Below are 23,701 nucleotides of genomic sequence, written 5' to 3'. Positions count from 1 at the left end.
TTAAAAAATCCTACTACAGAGTACAGGGTGTGATCACCGGCATTTTACTTACTAAAACTTTGATTAAAACATATAAAAAAAATACAAAAACTACGAAATTTTTGTTTTGTCATTAAATTTTCTATTAGAGTAAACACGTTTTTGTTACTTTTTATATTTGTACAAAAAGTCCAGTTTCTATCTGGAAGAACATGTTGACATGGCAAACTTTCATTAAACAATTACAATAAAAACAAGGTTCAGTATAATTTACAAAATAGAGAGCTATAGTTTTCTATGAAACATTTCTGATTATTTTTAAAATTATCTAAAGGTGTTAGGAACAGCAAACTTACGACAAAGAACCTCAAAACTGACAAACTGATACAGTTAGAGAGGGCAAAACTCAGACAAGCGATACAACTACATATCGGTCACTGGCAAGCAACTGAGAAAACATCTACATAATGTGGGATATTCAATGATGACTCAATTGACAGATTAAATAATGAGATGAAGGAATTGTCTTCAAAACCTGGGGAAACAACAACCTGATGTCATCTTTGGTGCCAGGACCAGAGTTTGAGTAACGAAAAGGTAGATACACAGGCCAAAGGAGGATCTGCAAAACCATATATAGTCCCTGGACATATTCTTGGAATAAAAACAAACACAGAATGGATCCAAAAAAGACAAAAAGAGAAACGGATAAGCTCTAGAGGTGCTAGACACAGTAAGCTTATGCTAAAACAACCTTAACCAAAACTGGCAAATTCACTGCTACAGTTAGAAAAGGCACTAATTTCATGTACATAAATTATCATACAACATACAAAAATAGCATAAATCTTTGTATGTATATTTCAGGTTGAGCTTTTATTGCAATTCTCACATCTGGAATTCTCAATTCATTTAAATTCAATTCTGCACAAGCATAACTACACGTATAGAATCAAGCTTATGACTTCGCACAAGAATTATCTACCTCATGTTTCAGCAGTCCAGGGTTAGACTATGGTCCTATCTGTCCTGCCGCCAAAGTTTTTTTTCAGGGGCTGTCAATAGCAAAGTCATTTCAGCACCCAACATGTGCAATTTTTAAATCTAAATACACTCTCATTCATTCTTAAAAACATTCTTTTCTATTTATAGACCATTCACACAGTAGAATGGTGGTGTACTCGATAAACCTTCATAATTTAAATTATCTAATTGAAGTTAGATAGGGAACAATATTCACACTATGAATTTGCTCCACATTCGCTTTTTATATACACAAAATGGGACACAAAACAAGATATCTATCGTTATATAGAATAAAACAGAAATTTCCGCCAAAAATTGTTACAGCATAATTCTTAGATCGGGTGGCATTCCAGCATACTATATATGGAATGGCAATCTTTCAAATAGTGACACATTAGTAACAGTAACCTTTCTTTACAAACTGGACACATAAGTGGGATTCGGCCCTGAAGTGTGACATGTGACAACCCTCCTTGGCTAATTGCATAGCTTTACTATAAACAATTTCTACTGTAACTTTCTGTACAAACAGCCACAGATCATACAACCATAAATCTGTCTGAAAAGTGTTTTCTTTATTGCTTGAAAAATACATGTTTAAGGTTTGGACTTGACAAAACTGTATTGTTATATTGGGCTAAATATCTTTGTTGTCATTGTCAATCCAATAAGGTAATGTTAAAGTAATAAAAAGAATATTAAATAAATATTCTACAGGAATATAACTAAACAATTTATTTATCAAACAAAAACTTATAAAAAAATAAACAAGTTGCTGTTATGAGTAAAATAATACTAATACAATTTATTATTAAAAATAATGATAATAATAAAAAGATAAAATAAAACATAAAATATTTGTTTTCTTAGTAATATTGGTTCATTAAACACTATTACAAATAAAACAATTTTCTTCTCAAATACACTTTTCTTCGCAAGGTAACCATATTTTAAAATATAATGTACACCATTATACAGTTATGTACAATTATAAAAAATCTTCTGTATAACAATGACTTGATTCTCAAAAGTTTTAAAAACCTTTATCTCCTTAATACATCTGCAATTGATAAATAAAGTAACAATTTGCACAAAAAAATAAATAAATAAAGTATAATTACTACCATTCACCTTCTTTGCTGATTTGATAAGCAGTTTAGTTGTTTCAGGTGGAACGTACAAGGCATCATTTTTCATTTTTATGTTAAGCGCCTGGAAAGGAACCTTTGTAAACTCTGAGAGAACGGCTTGCAGACGCCGCACTGCACAATTTAATGATGGATCGACTGAGTTGAGAATCATTGGCACTGGAAGTTGCTCACATTCAATAAAATCATCTGTTTTTGATAACTTATACGGAAAAACGACAAGAAAAATTTAATATACAAATTGTTAGATTAAAATATAAACAAATATTACTTTAAATTGAATCTGAACATTATGCTTTAAGAATGACCTATCCTTGCTTTTGTTTAAATCCCAGCGGAACCATTCCACTAAATAAGCTTTCATTTCTTCTTGAAGCAAGCAGGTGTTTAATGTAATAACATTCTCTTTATCCTGAAAATTAATTTTTTATTTACTCAATATTAAATTTTTAAAAAAATAATATACCTCTAGAATGGGGTAAACGTATGTGCTGATTGCTTTTGAAACTAAATCTTTTATAACCTCAAAGTTGTCATTTCTAACTGCTACGATGACCAAGACTCTGTATGACAGACCAGTTAGTTGCACAGTTGAGTCAATTTCATTGACTTGTATGTAAAACGAAAGTAATTTATGCTTATATTTATCAAACTTTTCAAACATATTGCACAGTAAAGGTTCATAAAAATCAAGTAGATCTAAAATCAAAAATTTTTAATGCTAAATATTGCTTAAAAAAAAAAAAAAAATTACCTATTGGTACACGTAAACTATTCTGAGATTTCATTGTGCTTTTAAATAGTGTATACGACACATCGACCATTTTGGCTGAGTTAAAGTTGATAAAAAGGAATTGTATAATTTGTTTAACAAAGTGGAATTCCCTTGAGCTACCGCTGATTTGCCATTTTGAACTGTCTTCATATAAGAGCTTATTATCTAAATTTATTAAAAAAAAAAAAAAAATCGTTATAATCACAATATCACCCAAACCATCGGCAACTTACTTATCAAAATTGCAATAGCAGAATTGTAATGCTTGTTGTAGAAGTTAATTTCAGAACAAGTAATCGCAATTCTCAATTCACTGTATTCATAACAAACCGGCTAAAAAGCGTAACATTTTGTAATCATATGTATCTATATAAACACGTTTCTATGGTATATACAGTGAAACTTCCCTATAATGGACACTGCTGGGAAATGAAATATTATCCACTACAAAGAGGGATTGAAAAAAAAGAAAAGAAAAGAAAATGTTTAGTATTACAAGATGGGTCACAATGGGGATTACAAGATAATCTACACAATTTAAACACAACACATGAGGATTCCCATTCTTATGACCAGAGGGGTTTTCAATTCACCTAGATATTTGTATATAATGGCAAATTTAAATACTCCTTTGAATCTTTTCCTCTCTGACAACGCTCATTTGCTCCTTCTCCATTTTAATTGTCTTGAAAGAAATCTTAAGCCGTGTTCTAAATTTGTAAATTTATCAAGCCAACCTGAAGTAGATGGTTTAACTTTTCGGTACTCATGACGAGTTGTCTCGTTCAGGGTTATACATTCCCCAGGCCTTGTGATGTTATTTTATTATTTTTTAATATATGCATTGTATGAGATCTAACTGGATATCTATTGGGCTAAGGTTATACCCAATAAGTTGCCGAAATGGTGAGGAATGGTTAGGTTAAAAATGTCAGAAAAACACATTTTTCATTTCATACCAATGCCTCAATCTTTATTCGGGTCATTTTAAAGGCGTAGGTAAAATACGAACATATGTTGACTGAGGAAAATAGGCATAAATTTTAATTTTAATTCACATATTCTTACTCACATTCAAGTATAGTATTTATTCCAGTAGTATGGTGTTTGTTAAGTGTATATGTGGTGAAATTTCAGGAAACTAAAGAAGACAAGAAGTACATAAACATGTATGCAAAGTGGCATAATCAAAATCAAGGAATTTGAGAATAAGGAAGACATTGGAAGGCGAACAAAACACATAGGGAAATAGTATGGTGTTTTTCAGAAAATGTTAATTATTGGAAGGCTGCCGTCCATCTTTTTGCCGAGTTTTAGAGTTAGAATATAGTTGAAAAAGGAGTCAATATCTATTACTGGGAGTGTCCACTCTTTAGAGGTGTCCGTAGGGAAGTTTCACTGAACAAATTACCTTCATTATGATTGGGTTTAAGTGATTTTCCCGAATAAGCAGAAGAAAATCGAAAGCCAATTTCCAGTCGCTAAAGTTTATGACAAAATGTAGCATAAATGTAATGCAGACACGTGCCATAATTAATATGCTGTGTTTCATATTTCCACCTGAAAAGTAATTATTAATAGTAACAATCATTAAACATACATCTCTTTACTGACTTATTCGGATTTCATGAATAATGTCCTTGATCAGCTGGAATGCATTTTTTTCCGGTTGAATTAAAGTGAAAAGCTCCTCCGCAAGTATGACTTCATACTCTTTCTTTCCACCGTATTTAAAAAGTATGTTGGCAATATCTGGGGTGTTTTTTGCCTTAAACGATCTCAGCAACGCAGCTTTCACTTTTTCGACCTCATAAACACCTCTAATATTGGGAGATGTGCTATTGGCCGTGTTCAATATCAAGGGCTTTTTCAACAAAGGATGATCCTCTGTTGAGAAAGTTTGTGATCTTTTTCTTGATAAATTATGCTCTTCTCTTGGTTTATTGGCTTCTTTTAAACAGCTCTTGAGCGGCATCTTCACAGGAAAAATTTGTTTGTGAATTTCCAAGAATTTTTGTATCAGTGTATCCATTCTTTGCAAATTCATCGGTTTCATCTTCTTCACCTAAAATAAACACAACACATTAAATCAAATCCACCTGAGGTTTTATTTTTAATTAATGAAAAACATTCAAAACCTGTAGGCCAATTAATAAAATTGCATCATTGGAAAAATTGTTATTTTTGTCATGACAGAGTAATTCAAGCAGTGATCTGATTATAGTGTTCGGCAGCTGAAAACCGATTTCAACCAAAGGTTGTAACGATTGCCACATGTTTGGATACACTCTTTTTTCTAATCCAATATACCTCATGATGTTTCTTGTAACCTAAAATATAGTTTGAAATAAAATCAACAGCTAAATCATATTGATGAATTTATTCTTACTGAAGGGCATGTATCAGTGTAAAAATATAACAGTACGCAACACACAGCTTCCCACTCGTGAAAACCAGAAATTGTAAGTGCCTTTAAAACAGCTAGCCAAACTGTTCTACAATTTTCAAATGTCTTTATTCGGCGGAAATATTCAGTCACCAACATAATCTGTAATTTCAAATAAAAATAAGAGTACAGTGGTTAATGGGAACCCTTAACCTGAATCTAGAAAAAACCAGTGTTTTCAAATGCAATAAAACAAAAAATTAAAATTATTTAGAAAGACCTAAGTACAAGATTTTTTATTATTAGTTATCTTCTCCTTCTTTTTCAATTGTTTTTTATTTGTTAAATTCCATGTATATCAATAATAAAAAAGAAAAAATATTGAATTCATATGTTTCTGGAAAGAACATTAACACATTGACCAAGACAAACAGGGATCCATGTTTTCTACTCAAATCTCAGGTATGGCTGAAGCAAACACCCACTCCCATCAATGTTTACAAAATAATTTGAAAGGGTGGTTTACATGTTACAGTATTTTTTTTTAATATTGTCAGTCCACTTAACACATTCAATACAGTGTACAGGCGTTTCCTAGTCTATGTCCAATGGGCCGTTGGGATGCTCTCGTTCTCCTATTTTCTTTTGACAATTTGTGGGGGTAAGCTTTGTGTGGAAACATTCTACCTGCCTCTATCCGGCCTCATTTTGACCCAAGCTTTCCTACTGTCAGTTTCGCCCAACTTGTTACAACTCTCGGTTTTTAACAAATATTTTTCTTTTTGTCTCAAAATTCAGCAAAACCTTATTAAACACATAAGTATATGTTCTTATTGGTGTTTTCCTGCATTTATTTCTTCAAACTGATTTATCAAAACTTCTTACTTACCGTTAAATTATTTACTTTGTATTTATATTGATTCACTCATTTTTTTTGGGGGGGGGGATTTTAGAAGGTTCTTAATTTTCCCCCAGTACATAAGGGTTTTTAAAAAGTCTTTATGACTGCTTTTATTATTATTAATAATACAAATACTTTGTTGCTATTTAGGGATGCCTTTGAAATAGTCATTGTCGTCAACCCCAAGCCTTATGGCCTCAAAAAAAAAAAAAAAGGCAAAAAACTTTTTACATTTAATTTTTTTTTTAGATTGTATTTTTATAGTCCTGTCTAGGAACAACCTTTTCAGATAAAACTAGGTCAATACCAACAAGGATAAAGAGAAGTGGAAAATAGGTAAGCAGATTATGTTCCTGAACAATGAAATGGTGCCAACTGACCGGGGCAGCTCCTGAGAATCCCATTTTTGTAAGCAGGTAGTGCAGGTCCTGTCTTCGCTACAAAGGCAATAAAAGGGGAACATACTTGCATCATGCAAAGCTACGCGACTTGTCCTGACACCTTGTCTTGGTTTTGGTAGGGTGTGCACATCTCTATGAGACGTACAGTCACACAGTGTGTATCACAAATCAATATCACACTCGCAATACCTCTTTTGTTCTTAATGCATTATTTTGAGCAAAACCATGTAATAAATTGTTAGTTAAATTTAATTGTTTTAAGTAAAGTTATTCCAGTGTTTTAGATAAATTTTCTGCCTAACCACCATAATTAAATAAATTTTATAAAAACTCATGAATTTTTGATCCCTTTTAATTTGGTTTACATTAAAAAAGCATGATGTAATTAATATAACGACAAAATTACATATACATAGTTTGAAATAACTACAAAAAATATAAGTGTCCGGTTCTGACGCTACTTGACAAAAATGGTGTAATTTTATGAGCTAAACCATGTAATGAACTGTTAGTTAAATTTCATGAGCAAAACCATGAAATAAATTGTTAGTTAAATTTGAGCAAAACTATGTAATAAATTTTATGAGCAAAATCATGTAATAAATTGTTAGTTAAATTCATTCTATCAATAAATGGTATTACGGTGTTTTAATAAATTTTGCCACCAAACCATTAAAATAAATTTCTTTAAATAAAAACTAATGAATTTTTGATCTCACTTAGTTTGGTTTATATTAAAAGAAGTATCTTGTATTAATATAACGACAATAATACATAGAGTTTGAAATAAAAATATGAGTGTCCGGTTCTTTTGTTTTCAACTGTACTCGATGCTACCCGACGAAAATCTGGACAGTGGGGATCGCGTAGCGAAGAGTAGGGTAGCGTTGTGTTGCATCGGGCAGATGTGCACGGGGGTAATACAATCTTATGGAAAATAGGACATTGGATTTGCATCCGGTGGCTGCTTCGGGTCATGTCAGGTAGCGTTGCATCGGGTAAGTGTGTTCCCTACACCTAAGGCACTGCCGAACTGAATGTGTTGCATTATAAACACCAAAAACCCAAGTAATTTGAATTAATTTACCTTCATTTTACACTTCTTAACTTCACCTAACCACTCCAAAACTGAACAGCAGAATGATACAGGAGGTTGTGCTGCTTGTGTTAAAATAAGATTAGTAATTGCCCATGCCTCTTCATCAGCCATCATGTTGTACCACTCTTTTGGTAACTGTAAAATTAATTAAATTAAATAATTAAAATAGCAATAGTTTTTCTTTCAAAAAATAAATTTTGAAAAATAATTTACCAAATGTTTTTTAACGCATAACGGAGAACAGCAATTCCCGTTTTTATAGTATTCTTCACAAATTTTGTTCATAAAATTTTTAACGACGTTGTCTAAAAATTTGAAATTGCTTATAACACAATAAATTATAATAATTTATGAAAAATCCTAGTACCCATAAAAGGTTTTTTCAGGAGCTCCATTTGTTGGCGAACTTTTATCTTCATTTTGCGAACAAATAATTCTGGAGTATACCGTATTTGATACTGAAAATAAATGTAATACAATTATAATAACAGTGACCTAAACAATTTATTGTTTATCGTATTTAATGTAAAATGAATGAAAAATTTTCCATACCTTTTGTTCTAAAACTATTGTGTGTACAATAAATACAAGTTATGGCTTAAAATTGCCGACATATGTATGCCCGTTGCCCAGTGGAGACCAAAGTGGGGGGGGGTAAATGAATGATGAATATAAATGAAGAAATAATACAAAAAGGTTGGGTCATTAGTCATTACATTTTAAACAAATGGAAAGGCAAAAAAATAAAGAAGAAGGAATCAAAGATAAATAACTCAAAACAAATTAATTACTCAGTGATTACCCAGAATCCACGGTGATTGCAAGGAGGATTGGTTCTGTGTTCAACAAAACAGGATACAGAATTTGTGCTCTGTGCCACTTACAAGGCTCATTCATTTAAGGGACAACACACACACACATACGCACATGCGTGCACACACACACACACACACACGCGCGCGCGCTTAACTGGGAGTCTGTTTACAGTGTCCATTGGCGGATTTTCCTGAAAGCCTTTTATTTTGCCCTGGACGGGAAAATCATCCTTTTTGCAGCCAAGAATCTCCTTCCATGTATCTGTTCCTAGCCCAGGATTTATCAGCTGCACATCAGGAGTAAAATCTAACAAAGAACCGATCCCTCTCCGCTGAACCACCGGCCTAACTCACCTATCCTTACTTGAACCAAACAGTCAAATCACCCTCCTCATGGCAGAAATCCCCTTCAGAGTATCCATCCTGTTCATGATAAGGGCAATCTGGCAAAATAACGCCTTTTCCCAGTCCTTGGGCCTGCTGGACTCATCTTGCCTCCAGGCGTTGTCCTCTTATCTCACTCCCTTCGTCCATTCCACCTTTTTGTTGGCATTCTACACTCCCGATTAATTTCTCACCCATTTTCCTTTTTTTTTTCTCAGTTAAAATTGTATCATACAAAGCCAACCCTCGTTTTATATTTGACCAACTTGGTCATGACTCAGCTGCCTTCTTTTCTCTGGCTCTCACCTCCTCTGTCTAGCAAACACGATATTTTCTAATGCTGAGGGGGGGGAGCAACTGAAGCATTCATTTTAACATAACTAAAGGGAATGGATTGTTTATCATATATTAAATAATGATAGTTTATAAAATAGCATATTTTAGAATAAACTAAACAATGTTCAAAATCTGTTTTTTTGTTTTTTTTAAATGCTAAGTTGACACAATTAAAAATAATATAATAAAGATAATAATTACTTTGTCTTTGTAAGAAAAAAATGACCCTTCATCAATTGGACACATTATACCAATGGGTTCATTATTAACGTATGCAGTTTTAACTAGTATTTCATTGTTGGTGAAGACCCTGAAAAACAGGACAAAAATTTATTAATAACAATAACAAATATTACAACTCTGTTGTTGAAATTAGTCTATAGTCCAAATTTGTATATTACTATTTAAACTAAAATAACTTATTGCTAGAAGTGTAATTAATTATTGCTTGCAAAGCTGAATTTGAAAAATAATTTTACTTTATTAATAAATTAAATAATTTTATTCATTAATTATTTAAATAATTAATGAAAGTGTTATTTATATAATTAAAAACCAAAAACTTACGAGGTGTCCTCCTTTTCAACTTCCAAACAACAATCATAATGGTACGAATCTTTGTCACAGTACATATTTCTATAGATGTCCTCTTGTGAAGAAGAAATAGAGGGAGATGTTGAACAAAGTGAAAAATCAAAATCAGAATTATCTTTGTTTTTATAATCAGGAAAGTTCGGAAGAAAATGAACCTTTGGGGATTTTACTACCTCTTTTTTAAAATTAGAATCTGATGTCATACAATTACTTTCTTGTATTTCAATACATTTAGTAACGGTGTTATCATATCTAAACCTTTTTTTACAATGATCAATGAGTTCTGTTCCTGTTATCTTCTCTCTTCTTAGGTTCTCTCTTCTAAGCATTTTTTTTTCTGGTGTTTGTAAATTTGAATTTGATTTATAATTAACTAAAGGACATGAATTATCATGACTGTATCTCTGTGATTTTACTACTGAGTTATTAAAAGGCAAAGGGTGAAAATCATTAAATGCAGAATTTAGTTTACAGTGTAATAAACTACTATTAGAATTTAAATTTGTCTCGAAGGGAGAAGTTAAAATTTGATTTCTTTCTTTGCTCCCTTCTTGAAACATTGTTAAAGAACTATATTCTTGTGAATTTAGAGGATTTTTGGTATTTGTTTCATTTTGGTTAAACATGTTGTCCAAATTTGGAGTTAATAAATCTAATATGTCATCGTCATCGTCATCATCATCGTCATCTTCTTTCCCAACAATTAAAGTTGGGACCATTTCAGGGTCTAAATGGTCCAATTCCTTTTGACCCTTCCTGAAAATTGGATATGAATAACAGAATTTATTCCAATCTTTTAGTGATATAGAATGGAAATTAATTATTGTTAAAGATCATTGCAATGTTATATCATCACAAGAAAGTATACAAAAAAGTTAAAATGTTCAGTAAATTTCACCACTGTAAATGTTATGTTTTTAGATTTTTGAACTTTTAACACTATCAATAACTGTTATGACTCATCTGTAAGAACGATTAGGTGATGTTAATCCCTCCCGTATGACAGTAATCACAAGATAACTGAGTCACAATATTGAAGGGAAAAATCCTATGAAGAACAAACTTCTCTAGTTAAAACGCAAACAGATTTTTTTTTTAACTTTTGCTTTTAATAAATTGCACACTAATAAGAATACATTGAGCACGTTGACTGGAAATAGCTGTCGAGGAATGATAAGGAAAAATTGTTATTAAATAAATTAAACTGTTCTTTTAAAATTATGTCAAGTTTCAGCACTATATCCTCACAGGACAGTTGGTCATCTAGGGAGAGAAAGACCAATACCTCCCAAAATGGTAAACATTCTTTCAATGAAAATAATTTAAAGGTAACAACTGCAAATTAAAGAACTCCAAAAACCAAGAAAAAACAAAAACAAAGGAAGACAAAATCATTAACAATTGGAAAACTAAATGTAAGATCTCTACAAGAGGAAACAAAATTACTTAAATTAGAAAATGCATTATATGAAACATATTGATATCTTTGGGCTTTATAAAGTAAAAAGGGCAAAAAAATTATAACATTTAAATCACAAACTGTTCTCTTAAAGGCTCGTCAGAAAACGGAATTAAAACATTTAAAGATTCGAGTAGCCCTATTGCAAGTCCAGTTTAGCAAAACAAAACTTCAACTCTAATTCAAGTTTACGCAGCAACTGCAGGATTAAATGAAGAGGAAATTTATTAAGGAAAAATAAAACCACCATTTTCAAACTTCTACAGCCAAGCAGGAGGACCATATAGATAAAAGAAATGAAAGAGGTGAAAGGTTAGTAGAATCCTGCCATGAGTACCATCTCTTCAGCATAAATACCCCACTTTAATACAACAAAAACAATTGTTGAACAAAAACTAATAATTAAACTATATTTAAATTAGTTTAGGCAATGCTAAAATACATAATTAACCCTAAGGCTGCGAACAATCACTTAAGTATAATATACAATCAAATAAAATTTTAACTTACGTAAACTTGTCAGATCCATTTATTTTGGATCCTACTGAAGTTTCAAAAGTAGCTTCATTACTCTCTTCATTTAAACAAGCAACATTTTCTTTACTCCCATTGTTTATTTTCTCCAGTTTTGCACTATTTATTTCCTTGATCATCTTTTCGTAAGAAGAATCAGAATTGTTGCCGATATCGTATTCCAATGCAATATAATCATTTTGATTAGGTTCAAAATTATCAGAATTGAACTTAATCTCATAGCAATGATTTGGGCTCGTTTTATTCAAATTTACCTCGCCGTTGTTAAATGTTGGTTCATTTTCACTACTATCTGTTTCATATCCGGGCAAACGAGTTGCTACCTCTTCGTCCTCCTGTTTTGTAATTACTGTTTTTAAAAGTGTTTTCTGTTTCATTTGCTTTTCGCATTCCTTTTTTATCAATGGTGATGCTCTGGAAGAAGTGTTTGGCTTTGATAGGAGTTCCATTGTTTCATCTAGGTCAGTGTTATCTTTAGACAACTTTTTACTTGTTCTTTTTCTTGAAATGTGTGGTTCAGAAATGGAGGAATTATTTTTTGTTGTATTAGCCATTTCTAATGGTTTTTTAGATGTTTTAGTTGATTCGTTTTGATTCATATTTGTTCTTCCTCGTTTTTTTCTTTCTTTTTTCTTATCTTTCTTAGGTGCTTCATTGTCATGTTTTAATTTGTGCTCAGCCATTTCTTGTTTCTCATTTAACAATTTATTATGGTTTCTCTCTGTCACTTTATGCCTTTTTATTTCTTTTTTACGTTTATTAAGCTGAACTTCAGCGTTTGACTTATTTGATTTTTTTTCTTTGAAACGATCCATGAATGGTGAACATTCCTTTAGGAGTTCAGGATCTTTGGCACTGTGTTTTGGCAATTTCTGATCTTTATGAATGCTTTGTTCTATTGTATTATTGTATTTAGTAGTTAATTTAATTGAATTATCTTCTTCAATTGATTGTTTTAATTGATCACTTGTATGCATTTGAAGGGCTTCATTACATTCTAAGTCCTTTTGTGTAATTATTTCTAAATTTGGATTTTGTATGTCCTCCTTGGCTGATTCATCATCGCTACCACTGTTAGAAGAACAACTAGATTCAGAAGAATCTTCCACTTTTAATTTTTTGTTTGTTTTAATACAATTTTTTGGAGAATTCCTCAAGTTTGTTTCTGCACTTGTATTGCTGACTTTCCTACTCGAATCAAGTTCAGAAAAACAATTTTCTTTTGAACCAGACAATTTAATCTGATCTGTAAGTTTATTAATGCCATCTTCACACAAAGGACTTCCTTGAGGAGAAAGAATTTCATGACTTTCTACATTCAAATTGTTGTGTTTCACTAAATCTTTGTCACTGTTGCTAGAATCATCTGATATTTCAATAACTTCTACATTACGGCGCACAAGTTCTTTACTTGTAGCAAGAGATATCTCTTTCTTGAGTTCAATATCTGAGCTTGAACTGTCATTCACGAAATCCTTATTGGCGTTAGAACTGTTAAATGCCTTCTTTTCTGTTTGATGATCCAGCTCAATGTCATCATTTGAAAGTACAATACGATTACTGCCTTCTATCTCTGTTTCTCCACAAATTACAACATTTCCTATGACTTCTTGCACAAAATCTTTACGGCCAATTAACTTATGGATACCTTTTTTATTTTGGGTGAGATAAAATTTAGGTGATGCAATACTAAAATTCTGTGGAAGAAAGTTTTCTTCTTTTTCAAAGGTATGATCGATGTTTTCTTTTAAAACATCGTTTTTATTATTATTGGTAAGCTCTGTTAATTCTAACACATCTGGCTCTTGAATCATTGGAGAGGATTCAGCTTGTAATTGGCCCTTCATAATTTTTTTGGCCTTTTTTCTTCGATTAGTCAATTTGTGTCTTCTATTTTTATTAGTTGACCTGGTTTTATTTCCATTTTCACTAATGCCAGTTTCATTATCCAGAATTTTAGTTTCTGATTCACTAATTTCTTTAGTTTGATTGTTTGTGGTGAAAAGACGTTTAATAAATTTGTCCTTTTTGACATTTTCTGATGTACTTTGTTTGTTGTCTGGGCTACAACTTTGAAGTAATTCTGCAACAATCTGGTTAACTTTCTCATTATGACTTGGGCTAGATTTCAAAGAGAATATGTCACACCCTTTAAACAACCTAAAAAATTAAGTAAATTTATTATTTTTATTTTAACAATAAATATATATTAACAATAAATATTACGATGCAGCCAACGGATTAAACTTACCCAATATGTTCTGGCTGGTTCAGATTCTTGTAGATCTTAAGAGTGGATGGTTTCAAAATCTGGTAAACCTTTTCTCTGTCATTTCCACCACTCTTGATCAAGTTTTTAACTTCAAGGATTTCACTTTCGCCATACATTTTTTCAAGCTGTGGCTTATGTTCATCATCAGACATTATTGAAACGATATGGTCCATCATTCTCTTTAAGATGACAACATTTTCATCTGAGTGCATCTTGTTTGATTTCCCAAAATCTGTTGAGACGAAGTCTTCAGGCTCAATAATGACCTTCAATTTACTGTCAAAATCACTTCCATGTCTGTTGTCATTTCCAACATCTTAAAAAACAAATAAATCAAAGGTAAATTATATATATATATATTATACATATATAGGTATAATTATACATATATATAAAAATCATAATAATAAAATAAATTACAATAACAGAAAAGAAGAAAAGTTACTATTTACGAAAGATGGTTGATGGTCTACATTGATAGATTAAAGATCTACTTTCTTTGCTGTATCGTCAACCATTGAACAAGATTTTATACTTTTTGCAAATATACGATATTTGTTGAACATCTATAGGCTAAACAAACATCACCTTTGTACACAAATTTACTACAAAGTTACAATACTTGATATTGTGCCATTGGCCCTCTCATCATACCTTCACAGTAATAATAAATCAATCATACTAGACATGCAACAATCAAATGATAAATTGTAAAGTTTTTCAAGCCCTATTGGTGAGAACATTTGCAGGTTGTAAAAAAAAAAACAAATATTTACACTCCCTCTCAAACGTTGTCATACTGACCATTTAATCACAAACAACAGATGATGTAGGACAATGATCCAATACCTGTAATATTCACACAATACGTTTACACACTGAATCCTTTTTTTTTAAATATAGTTCCTACTCACAGTAAGTTTTTTTAAAATATTGATAAAACGTTTTGTATCTCTTTGACTGTACAATTTATGTAATTCATTATTTAAAATGGTTTTTTGGCATTTACATTGTAAGAGAGTTGAACAGTTCTTAATATTAATTTAGCAAGAATGAATTTTGGAGTTAGATTTAATTTCAAACATTGGGAATTGAACCAGATTGATTTTGATGACCAGGTTGATTTTTGAGCATTAAAGTCTTAATTTATAATAAGGATTTAAAAGTACTTCTTTACTAACATTTTTTAAGTTAGTGGAGGTAATAATTGTGTCCATTACTGCTTTGACTAGCATATTAATAGAAATGATAAATGATGGAGTGAATGTGGTGTTAAATCCTTTTTTAAAAAAGATAGTTCCTACTCTCACCAAAAAACCATTTTAAATAATGAATTACATAAATTGTACAGTCAAAACTTAGTGTGAGTAAGAACTATCTTTTTAAAAAAAGGATTGCATATCGCACTCACTCCATATTTCTATTTACACACTGAGTCTAGAGAGAACAGCCGAACTGATTACACTGGTTTAGTGGGAACTTTTAAAAATTCAGTATTTGAATAGTTATAGAATTAAGTTAAAATTCTGAACTAAAAACTATTTTAATTACATACTATTTTTTCTCTAATCTGCACAAGTTGAGTGGATTTACACTTCATGTACTATGGTGGATTGATTACCAATTTTAATTATAAACAGATCTTCACTTATTTAAACTGAAGTGATAAAACAAAATTCAAGAGTCCTGAAGATAGAATTGACATCCCTGAGACGCCGGTTATGCTCAAAGGACCATCTATCAATCAATTTTAACCACTCCCACCAACAACAATTATTATATAAAATAACAAAGAAATCCTGCTTGAATGAAACCCTTCCACTATTTGAAACACAGTGGTTTGAATTCTGTAGGTTAAACAAACATCAACTTTGAAAATGGCACAAAACGAGGGAAAACTCATAAGGTGGGGTTGAGATAGGAAGTTGATGTCCGAGTGGATCGAGGTCACGATAGCTCAAGTGGTATAGCAGCGGCGTATCTAGCTGAAGATCGTGGGTTCGAATCCCTCTCGTGCTTAACTTAAACTTTTTTTCATCTCAACAAAAAACCTTAATTAATTGTAATGTATTAATTAGTCAAGCGGACCACGAAATTAGTGAATTTTTTGAACACAAATTTATTACAGTTATAATACCAGATATTGTGCCATTGCCCCTGTCACATCATACCTTCATGGTAATAATAAATGCATAAATCAAATGATAAATTGTAAGTATTAACGTTGGTGTTGGTGGCTGTGACGGTTTAGGCATTGACACAGCGCTCATCACTGTAAGGTAGTCATGTGTTCGAAAGTAGGGCCACTGGATAACTTACAAATGGGCTTTTTTCCAAAATGAGGAGCACTCTGAGGGTTCATATAACCTCATAGTTGAAAAATCTTAAAGTTTTTGAAGCCCTCATGGTGAGAACATAAGCATTAGTAAAATAAATATTAACACTCACTCTCAAATATTGCCATACCGACCATTCAATCACAAAGGATGTTATTATTTATTAAAAAGATATTATTTATTATTATAATTATAAAAATTATTATTCATTATCTTACAGTGAGTAGGAACTATCTTTTTAAAAAGTCTGAGCAACACACTCACTCCACCATTCATAATTTCTATTGTCATAAGAATAGAATGATATAAGACATGAATATCTGTTGATATAAAATATAAATAAATACTTAAGTTACTTTATTGATACTTAATATAAGTAAATTTAAACCCTTCCACTATTGAAACACAGAGAGCGGCATGAGTCTATGCCAGAATTGAATGATCACCCTTCCATTAGTAGGAACTATATAGTTGGCTAATTTTGAGTCGCATAATAATAATCTCTCTTCTCTGAGATTCAGGTTATACCCAGAGGACCATCCCAAAGTAACCTATGGCTCATTAATCTGGTGGACTAAAGCTCAGCAAACTACCCAAAACTTAGGCAGCATACAAATACTGGCTAACCTATTTATCACAGGGGCAATGAAAACAATACCATCAACTGCACTAGAAACTCTGCTAAACATACCGCCAATGGAAATAATTATTCAAGAAGAAGAGAGGGAAAGCTCATTTAGTCTGTAGACACATTTAAATTATTGGGCACACAACAATAATTAATATAATCACACACCCATTCTTAGAAATAGTAACTGACTAGATGATCCAAGAAATACCCCCTTACAATATCCTATAAAGTCTCAATATAGAAGAAAGGAGAAGAAGAATTCAGGAAGAAATCAGATACAATATGGTATACAGATGGCTCTAAAACAAACCAAGGAACCGTGTTGGGTGTTTTTGAACAAGCTGACACAAGAGCAATCGAACTCACTAATGTGCAATAGACCAATACTGGTCATGGTGTACAGTTCATAAAGAGTCCATCTATTTTAATCTAATCAAACTCATTAGGAAAGTACACCTCGGTATTTCAAGGTGAAGTACATGTCATCAATGCTTGTGTCTTAGAAAATCTTAAGAGGTTACAATGGCAAAAAAATCCCCGTAAGATCAGATAAAGTAACTATTAAAGCACTAACATGTAAAAATAATGACATCAAAACTAGCCGGTGAATACATCCAAAACTCTTATGTTTCTCTTGGGTACCAGGACTCCAGGGAATTTAGGGAAATGAAAAACCAGACACACTGGCCAGAGGAGAATCTGCAAGACCATAAGCAGGCCCTTTGGGAAAATACAAACAAACACAAAATCTTCGATCACAATCCACACAAAATGGATTAAAAAAAAGACAATAGGATAAACTCTAGTGGTGTTAGACACAGTAAACTAATGCTAAAACCACCTTCACCAAGACTGGCAAACTTACTGCTAATATTAGAGGGCTAAACTCAGAGGAGTTATAAGACAATTTTCCCGTCATTGGCATATGAGAAAACACATCTACACAACATGGGTATATGATGATCCCAATTGTAGATTATGCAATGAAGAGGAAGAAACAGCCACCCTATCATCTTCGAATGTGAAGCACCTGCTCACTGGAGAAATAAACTAGGATACTAAGAAAATCCAGGAAAAGGAATTGTAATAACGATTCATTGACCTTGTACTTCTTAAGAGAAGAATCGAGTCGATTGACTGAACCAAGGAACCAGGAAACTTACAATACACCAAAAGGCTGCAGTACTTGGGGAACAACCTACGATTTCAATAATACTTTATTTGACAATTATTACAAATAATAAAATATACCCTTTTAAAAAACATAAGTATTTACAGCAATGGAATATCCATCTGCTTGGAGTCGAGATTACTGATAAAATATTGATAAAAGATGATAAAATAGCCAATAAAATATTATAATAATCACTGTTTTACAACATAATTAGAAAAAAAGAAAAAATAATAATCAAATAAAATAGTCTGGTGAACACAGAGAAGATAGATTTAAATGCCATTAATTAAGTACAAATTTTTTCTAATAAATCAAAAATTGTCATAAACGGACTTAATTATATGGATTAATTTAGAAGGTATGCCAAGGTTATAAAGTTTTAGTATCAGTGCTTGCCTTCCACACGATCAAAAGCTGCGTTAAAGTCGACAAAGAAGCACTAGAGTTTTTGTCTTCTTTTCATCAATCTTAATTTTATGATATTAAATAAAACAAAAATGTTATATGTTGTCAAGAACCAGCTTGAGATTTTCCAAAATCATTAGTTGATGAACAGTTCCAACCGACGAAGTAAGAGCCCAGAAAAAATCTTGGCGATAATGTCTATGCACGAGATTCCTCTGTGATTGGATGTACCATTGATATCACTTTTTTTTTTTTTTTAAACAAAAAAAAGAGAAGATAATTGACCTACTGAACGATGGAGGGGTTTTTCCTACTTCGTAAATGTGGATAAAATGTGATATCTGTCTATCATCTGTGTGTCTATCCCTGAAGTTCTGAGAAGCAAACTTGAAAAATTCATATAGGACTCTATGTATACAGGCGCTTTATTACTTTCAAAGAGGCAAATACAACAGAAAGCTCTTCGGGGGTGAATGGATCATCCAGCAATTCATAATAAATTGAAGTACCCTAACTATGCCTAACCAGACCAGTTTGCAAGTAGAACCATCCTTTCCAATTGTTTTATATGGCTTATGCTGAGCCAGGTAAGCACGATCCCTCTTCACCAACTCAGATACTCGCTTAAGAGTCACTGTTAGTTTTCATTTCTTAGATTTTAGTATTATCATTAGTATAGCTTTTATGATAAATTAGATAGACCAAATAAATAGTTACAATACAAATTTTAACTTAGTTGTAAGTGTTTGAAAGCTAATCACCTCCTGGCTTTTGGATGACTGCTTCGCTCAGTTTTTCATTTCTCCTCGGCCTGAGCTTTCTATGTGGAGTGTCTGAATCACTTGAAAAGTCAAGCTTTGGATTTGACTTCCTGACAGTCGTCCGTTTCTTAGGTGAACCCGATTCCATGCTGGAAGAGTCACAATCGCGATTGTCCACCTCTTGGGCAATGTTATGCCTCATAGCCGGCTAGTCGTTTGAAGATTAGCCGCTTCAGCCTAGAACACAAACAAAACAAGGGTCTTTATTTAAAAACATATAAAGGAAATCAAAAAGAAAAGTCACACAATGGACTTATTGCGTTTCGAACTGGCTAATACCATTTTAAAGAGAAGGACTATAGTTACAAAGGTCTCCCACTTTGGGTATTTACGTTTGAAAACAAAATTATACAATAAAATGCTCGTTTCTTTTAGTTAATTTAAATTTAAAATATAGATAAAAATGTCCGGCGGTGCTTAAAAAAGTGTAGTAAAGTAGTTAGTAACCTTGGTTTGATTTTGATCACCACCGCTGGGCACAAAGAAGTCGAGATTTTTCTCAAGCTATTCCCGGTTCTCGAGGGACGACGACCGTTGGACAAAATTAATCAACTAAAACTACATTTGATAAACAAAGGCATAAACTATGATAACTGTTTAAATCTAATCCGAATAATAAAATAAATCGTCAAACAAAAGAACGGCACCTTGATTCCTTGGATCTGTATCAACAGTTCCTCGAAAATGTAACCGCCCAAAAAGCTATCCGTCCAGAATTTTTAAAAACAAATTTCAATTTGAAAACAGATTAAACGGTTAAATTGAGCGAAAAACTAAATTTCCAAAGCAATTTTTTTTAAATAGTATTTTTATACTTAATATATTAATCCTAAAACTTTCTTTACAACATGGTAGAAAGATAGAAAAGGACGTTGGACTGATTTTTTCTATAATCTGTTTCAGAAATCCCGGGAAAACCTAAATTTTGATTTAAATTTAATTTCGGTTTACACTGATTTATCAAATAGGAATAAAACGGTACAATATTTTTTTAAAATTTTAAATCTATCTTCTTTTGCTGCTAGCACCATGTAAGACGAATAGACAGGTTATTGTTCTTGTTTTTCTACACCAAATTCTTTTCTGTAGATAAAAAATTATGTACTGTACTTAAAAAAATCCATTTCATTTAATTTTTATTTCATTATCAAAATATTTAAAACGACAAAAAAGTATTTCACAACTAAAGCATAGATTAACTCTTCCAATGTTTGGTTTTAAACTTTTCATCTAAAAAAATCTGTGTACATAATAATAAGCAGGCAGCTAACCATAATAAACACATAGGTCACATCAGGGTCACTCATGTTGTTACTGTAGAGCAATTTGACATTCTGTATGACCTATGCATGGTGTCAGGGCCCAAATTGCTGATCCAATACCATCTCAGGGCTATAAATATTTTCAAATATAAATAAATTTTTGTATGTTTATTTTTATGATTTTGTTATTTATTGGCACAATTGTACTTATTAGAGAGAATGATCCTCGAGGAATATCAGGCACTCAAGCACGAATGATTGAGTTATGCGCTGTATGACTGTACTTATTAGCTTTAATGAAAGACAGTTTGTATCAATGTACTGAGTGAATATAAATTGTTAATGTAAAAGGGGACATCTCTGAGGAATATTGAATCCTCTGGGACAGTGAGAATGAATTCATGACATTGTGTAAATAGAATTTATTAGCTTGAATGGAGTGGCTTCTGCCCCAATTACCCCAAGGGATATAAAGTCCTCTGGGGCAGTGAATGAAGTCTGATGTATTTGTACATTTATTAGTGTGAATAGGCCTCAATTACCCAAAGGAATATCTAATACTCTGGGGCAGTATGAATAAAGTCTGGTGTACAAATAATTTATTAGTGTGAATGGAGAGGCTTCTGCCCCAATTATCACAAGGAATATTGAGTACTGTGGGCAATGTGTATAAAGTTTGATGTGCTAATAATCTATTAGCGTGAATGGAGAGACTTCTGCCACAATTACCCCAAGGAATAGCTAGTACTCTGGGGCAGTGTGATTAAGTCTAGCGTGGTAAATTTTTTTAGTGTGAATGGGCCCCAATTACCACAAGGAATATTCCGTGTTATGGGACAATGTGAATAAAGTCTGAAATGCTAATGATTTATTAGTTCAATTAATTGTTCTTTTTATCTAAGGTATTAACAATTAATACGGTCAATTATGATTGCTAAACATGTATGGATTAATTTAATAATTTATTAGTGTGAATAGAGAGGCTTCTGCCCCAAACCTCAATGAATATCGGGTAATCTGGAGCAGTATGAATGCTAACCAGACAACCATGTTTTTAAATGTACATATTTGTATTATTATAAAGTATTTTGTGTACATTATAATTATGTACATTTTATCCGGAGAAGGAGAGAAAGACATTTTTTGACCGTTTGACTCAGTTAGAAGAAGTCAGCAAGCCTTTTAGTTGGAGAGTATTCTAGCAATTGCAAGTCAGGAACTATACAAACTATTACATAAGTTCCTGCAGGATTGTAATAGGGAGATATGAGCTTTGGGGGAGTGTGTTGTGCTGCGCCTGGGCGAGGCCCTTGCCTGTCGGGGTGCTGCGGGTCAGTTGGTGTTGTCGTGGGGGGGGGGAAATCTCTGCGTTTTGTCTTTGGGCAGTGGGGGGGATGTGGACTTTTCTATGAGCATGCAATGCTGGTTTTTATCCAGATCTCCCTAATATGCCCGATTGGGGACTGGTTTCCGCACAATGTAGTATCAGTTTGTAAAGTTGTACGTATGGGATGGTCTCCTTCCTCAACGGCGGTGCCGGGCGGCATGTGGCTCTCCTGGTGGGTGGAGGTCTGGCGGGGCGTACAGTCCGACATACATAAGTACTATGGCTAGGTACCTAGGACTAAGGCAAATAAAAAAGTACATATTTGTATTATTATAAAGTATTTTGTGTATATTACAATTATGTACATTTTATCCTTTACTGATAGTAGTATTCTGAGTTAGAATGGCTGGAGATGGGTTACCTCAACATGCAAACCTTAGAAGTTCAGCATTAGAAAATGAATTAGTAAGAAGAAAATGCGAGAAAAAAGAGGGAAGTGGTGTTAGGAAAGAATGAGAGGAATGGCAATGACCAATGTAATTTGCTGGCCCTAAAACTCTCTATAATACATGTAATTTTGATTAAAACTCATGAATTTCTTGGGTAATTTGGTTTACATTAAAATAAGTATGTCATAATTAATATAATGATAAAAATACATTTAGTTTGAAATAAACGACAAAATACGAATAAGAAGATAATATGAAAAGAAAGAGTGAAGTGCTGTTAGGAAAAAATGAGAGGACTGGCGATGACCAATATAGTTTGTTGGCTCTAAAACTATCTATAATATATGTAGTGGTGGTATTTATCTAAAATAAATTTAAAAAATAATTAAAGTGTAATTAAGCAATTTACAAGCTATTTATGATGGCTTGTAAAAAAATCTACAATTAAAATTTAACTGACAATTAATTTTATCACTAAATGAATTTTCGGTGTTTTGGTGAATTTTCTTTCAAACCGTCATAATTAAATAATTTTGATTAAAACTCATGAATTTCTGATGTTGGTTAATTTGGTTTACATTAAAATAAGTATGTCATAATTAATATAACGATAAAAATACATATAGTTTGAAATAAACAACAAAATACAAGTAAGAAGAAAATGCGAGAAGAAAGAGGGAAGTGCTGTTAGGGAAGAATGAGAGGACTGGCAATGATTAATATAGTTTGCTGGCCCTAAAATTTATGTATAATATATGTAGTGGTGGTATTTGTCTAAATTAAATTTAAAAAATAAGATATAATTAAACAATTTAAAGAATACAACTTATTTACATGCTACATTTTTATGATTGGGATGTTTTGCATTGTACATTCTTTCTATAGCAATTTGAATATTACACAACACAAGTCATTAATTAATTTATTTTATAGTTTACAGACAAATGTATATTTATTGTATATAATTATAGAAAGAGATGAATAATTTCTATCGTTAACCAAATTTATTTTTAATTGGTTTTATTTTACTCTATCTGGAGAACTGATCATTTCCCTTTTCTCGACCGTTGAAGCTGGCTCATCATTTATCGATCCCTCCACTTTTCTCGATTCCGGTTGATCCTGATTGAGCAATCCTCTATCGATCAGGTCATATGATTGCTTTGATTAGAACAAGAGATTCGTTT

At 32.1% G+C, this 23,701-nt stretch overlaps 1 protein-coding gene across 3 annotated transcripts; it reads right to left on the bottom strand.

Annotated features, from left to right (window-relative positions):
• Window positions 1–1,860: 1,860 nt before the first annotated feature.
• LOC106666146 (MATH and LRR domain-containing protein PFE0570w-like) lies at window positions 1,861–20,135 on the bottom strand. Of its 3 annotated transcripts, none has more exons than XM_014393095.2 (19): window positions 19,924–20,135; window positions 19,417–19,653; window positions 14,089–14,425; window positions 11,814–13,997; window positions 9,818–10,600; window positions 9,452–9,560; window positions 8,083–8,173; window positions 7,929–8,020; window positions 7,704–7,850; window positions 5,318–5,476; window positions 5,067–5,258; window positions 4,543–4,993; window positions 4,340–4,488; window positions 3,162–3,261; window positions 2,908–3,093; window positions 2,620–2,852; window positions 2,425–2,565; window positions 2,137–2,355; window positions 1,861–2,065 (listed from the first exon to the last, which is right to left on the bottom strand). In XM_014393095.2, the coding sequence occupies exons 2-19, from the start codon at window positions 19,616–19,618 to the stop codon at window positions 2,057–2,059; spliced, it is 5,784 nt and encodes a 1,927-aa protein (XP_014248581.1). In that variant the 5' UTR covers window positions 19,619–19,653; window positions 19,924–20,135; the 3' UTR covers window positions 1,861–2,056. The 3 variants fall into 3 exon arrangements, with proteins under 3 accessions (XP_014248581.1, XP_014248583.1, XP_014248585.1); XM_014393097.2 differs by lacking the exon at window positions 19,924–20,135 and adding an exon at window positions 19,756–19,900; XM_014393099.2 differs by lacking the exon at window positions 9,818–10,600.
• Between the last annotated feature and the right edge of the window lie 3,566 nt (window positions 20,136–23,701).

Source organism: Cimex lectularius, unplaced genomic scaffold (genome assembly GCF_000648675.2).
Source record: "Cimex lectularius strain Harlan isolate CLEC.00 unplaced genomic scaffold, Clec_2.1 scaffold5, whole genome shotgun sequence".
Taxonomy (NCBI): domain Eukaryota; kingdom Metazoa; phylum Arthropoda; class Insecta; order Hemiptera; family Cimicidae; genus Cimex; species Cimex lectularius.
The sequence above is the reverse complement of the archived record's forward strand: the minus strand, read 5'-3'. Positions and strand labels throughout refer to the sequence as shown.

Coding starts and splice junctions, on each gene's coding strand:
- LOC106666146 (XM_014393095.2), bottom strand. CDS start 19,618: ATGAGGCATAACATTGCCCAAGAGGTGGACAATCGCGATTGTGACTCT. Junction 4,994..5,066: donor TTTTATTAATTGGCCTACAG/GTTTTGAATGTT, acceptor TGTTTATTTTAG/GTGAAGAAGATGAAACCGAT. Junction 2,853..2,907: donor TAGTTTACGTGTACCAATAG/GTAATTTTTTTT, acceptor TTTTGATTTTAG/ATCTACTTGATTTTTATGAA.